The sequence below is a fragment of the Seriola lalandi genome, unplaced genomic scaffold (genome assembly GCF_002814215.2).
Source record: "Seriola lalandi dorsalis isolate HSWRI2012SDOR001 ecotype SW California unplaced genomic scaffold, Sedor1 jcf7180002054203, whole genome shotgun sequence".
Lineage (NCBI taxonomy): Eukaryota > Metazoa > Chordata > Actinopteri > Carangiformes > Carangidae > Seriola > Seriola lalandi.
Window position 1 is genome coordinate 10,129 of NW_019524756.1, and position 2,871 is coordinate 12,999.

The 2,871-nt window shown below is 38.8% G+C and overlaps 1 protein-coding gene across 1 annotated transcript; it reads left to right on the forward strand.

Annotated features, from left to right (window-relative positions):
- The first annotated feature begins 886 nt into the window (after nucleotides 1-886).
- Nucleotides 887-2,029, forward strand: LOC111653424 (GTPase IMAP family member 2-like). Its single transcript, XM_023404034.1, has 2 exons — nucleotides 887-957; nucleotides 1,144-2,029. Coding segments are annotated over exons 1-2 (546 nt in total). The 5' UTR covers nucleotides 887-956; the 3' UTR covers nucleotides 1,689-2,029.
- Nucleotides 2,030-2,871: the final 842 nt, after the last annotated feature.

Genomic DNA, 2,871 nt, shown 5'->3' on the forward strand with positions numbered 1-2,871 from the left:
ACCAACAGTCATGGAAGGTTTGAAGTATAAGACTTATTACAGAAAACATGTGAATGAATGAATGAATATCTACATTTTCTGTTTCACTACAGCAAAACCTCCATCACCTCCACCATCTGTGAAGCGTAAGTCAAAATGAATATTCTCTTGTGTTTTAACATGTAGAATCAGTGTTTTGTAGGTGGTTGGTACAAACTCACATTTTATTTCAGGTCAGTGTGAATGTGTAAGTTTCATGTTGATAATGGACGACAGATTCTCTTCAGTCCACCTTAAAGAAGCTGTGACTTCCTCCCTGGTTGTTGATCCACTTTGATTGTGTTCAGATTGATTAAAGTTACACTTAGTTGTGTTTTCTAATTCATTGCTTCTATTTAAGTTCATTGATTTAAAACAGAGTAGATTAAACTTGTTGGTGAGAACCAGAGTGAGTCTGGGTTCTGGATGGTAACTGTGCAGTTCAGGTGGCGTCAGTAAAAACTCCTCTGAAGCAGTTCTCTCAGCAGTTTTATGCCCTTTTTATTTTCCAAAGTGCAGATCACTATAAATTTGAGTGTGTGTGTCTATAGAAGGAAGTAGCTGCTAACCTTAGTTACAACTTAGACCTACATATCACCAACAATGAACTTCACCTAGATTAACTAACATTGTGTTCACACTTCATCAGAGACGCACACATTTCAGCACACAACACAGTTCAGACAATACACTGCAGCAACTCCTTCTTAGCGTCTTGAACGCAGCATGAAACAGAGCTGAACAGCTGCACTCAGGTGACTGGGCTGAGCTACTACATCATCAGACAGGGAGACGTTTGTCCAATCCTTGTATCAGTCTGTTAAAGCTGTGACAGAGTTAATGCAGGTTGTGGACACCAACAGAATTTTTATGTTTTATTTATTTCTACAGTTAAACATTGGACGAGCAGAAGCAGCCTTGATTTCCTGCCACCCAAAAGTAAGTTAAACTGAACTGAGTTATAAATGTTCTCATCTATTTTAACATCTACAATCACAGTGTTTTGCAGGTCGTAGGTACAAACTTACATTTTAAATTCAGTTAGATTTTCTTCTGTCCACCTTAAATCAACATGGATTAAATATACACTGAGTTGTGTTTTTTAATTCACTGTTTTGATTTCAGTGTCTGAGCTGAGGGTTGTTCTGCTGGGGAACAGCTGGTCTGAGAGGAGTTCAGTGGGGAACTTACTACTGGGAGAGACTGAGTTCAACACTGAGGAAGAACCAGACCGCTGTCAGAGAGTCAGAGGACCATTGAAGGAGAAAGAAATGGTTCTCATCAACACCCCAGATCTGCTTCATTACAACATCACTGACCACAAACTGATAGAACATGTGAGAAACTGTGAGAGTCTCTCTGATCCTGGACCTCATGTGTTCCTGCTGGTTCTACAGCCTGAAGACTTCACTGAGGAACACAAACTGAAGCTCTGCAGAGTCCTGAAACTCTTCAGTGATCAATCATTTGATCGATCACTGGTTCTGATATCAACACCCAGAGAGGAGAAACCAGAGTTCATGGTGAAGTACAGGCAGCATCCACCGTTAAAAGACATGATCAGAAAATGTACGTACAGATACTTGTGGCGGAAGGATCTTGAACCTCCAGAGCTGTTAACACGCTTGTGTCAAATTGTAAAAGAGAACAATGGAGAACATCTGGACTGAAGTTAGTTGGACTTAAGTGACAGATGAACAAAGAAAGTGTTGACTTGTTGTCAGCACTTTCTATAATCTAAACACTTTCTATAAACCAAACTAAGTAAACTAAACTAAACGTGTCATTAATGACATCACCCTCCTGCAGAAGCCTGATTATCTACCACTCTGCTGTTTTTCCTTAACGAGAATCAAAAGTGTTGTGCTCCATTTCCTATCTGTATAATATACTCCTTTTCTCTTACTGCAGCTATGCAGCTATGCTATGCTATACGTCCTGTTGAGATGTTGATCACATACGAGTGGTTTGTTTCTTATGTCCAGAGTGATCAATAAAGATTTTGGATTCACCTCCATGTGCCTTCCCTTTGATGACTCTCTGTCCATCAGTCAGCGTCCCACAGTCTGTCTCTATCACACCAAACTATCTATTATCTATCATTCCATATATCTTCTCTGTCTGAAGTCTAATTCATTCCCATTTATATACTCATACATTACACTCTTTGTTCCCAGTTTATTAGGAACACCTGGTCCAATGTTTAGTTTGTTTTAGAGAGGTGATGACTGCAGGATTATATGTTGTTCTTGAACTGTATTATGTTGTACAGCTTTTATTTAATGGAAAAAAAATCAGACACCAATTATTGTTCAAAGTAGCATATTTTATAAGTATCTTCGGGGATCTTTAATCTTTTGTAATTCACAATAGTTGCATTTTCATAGTATCTGAATTTTTCATGACAGAAGGAGTAGGTGTGATTCTAAGAGTCTTTAACTGACTCGCGTTAAGCATAAATTGTGATTCACAGTTATAACAGAAGTTTACAGACATTGCTTTTTACTCTGTGTAATGTTCCTTTAAGAAATGCAGCGGTCACAGCCAATCAGAGGAACTTTAGCGCCGCCTGCTGGACAGAGAGAAAGAAAAACGCAAGTCTCACAAGTGAGGAATCAGAGGAGTGACAGGAGGGAAATAACAGCAAAGACCCAATTTTTGCGTAATTTGAACCTTCATTTTTGAAGGGTTGTGTGTTCACATACTGTCTGTGTTGCAGGGGACGATGTTTAGTTTACGATTTGAACGGGATTTGGTGAGTTAAAACTATTTTTCAACCGTCGATTAGCTTGATATTTTTCGTTGTTTTTCCAAGATGGATGTTAGCCGAATTTGCCATTAGCTAAGTAAAAA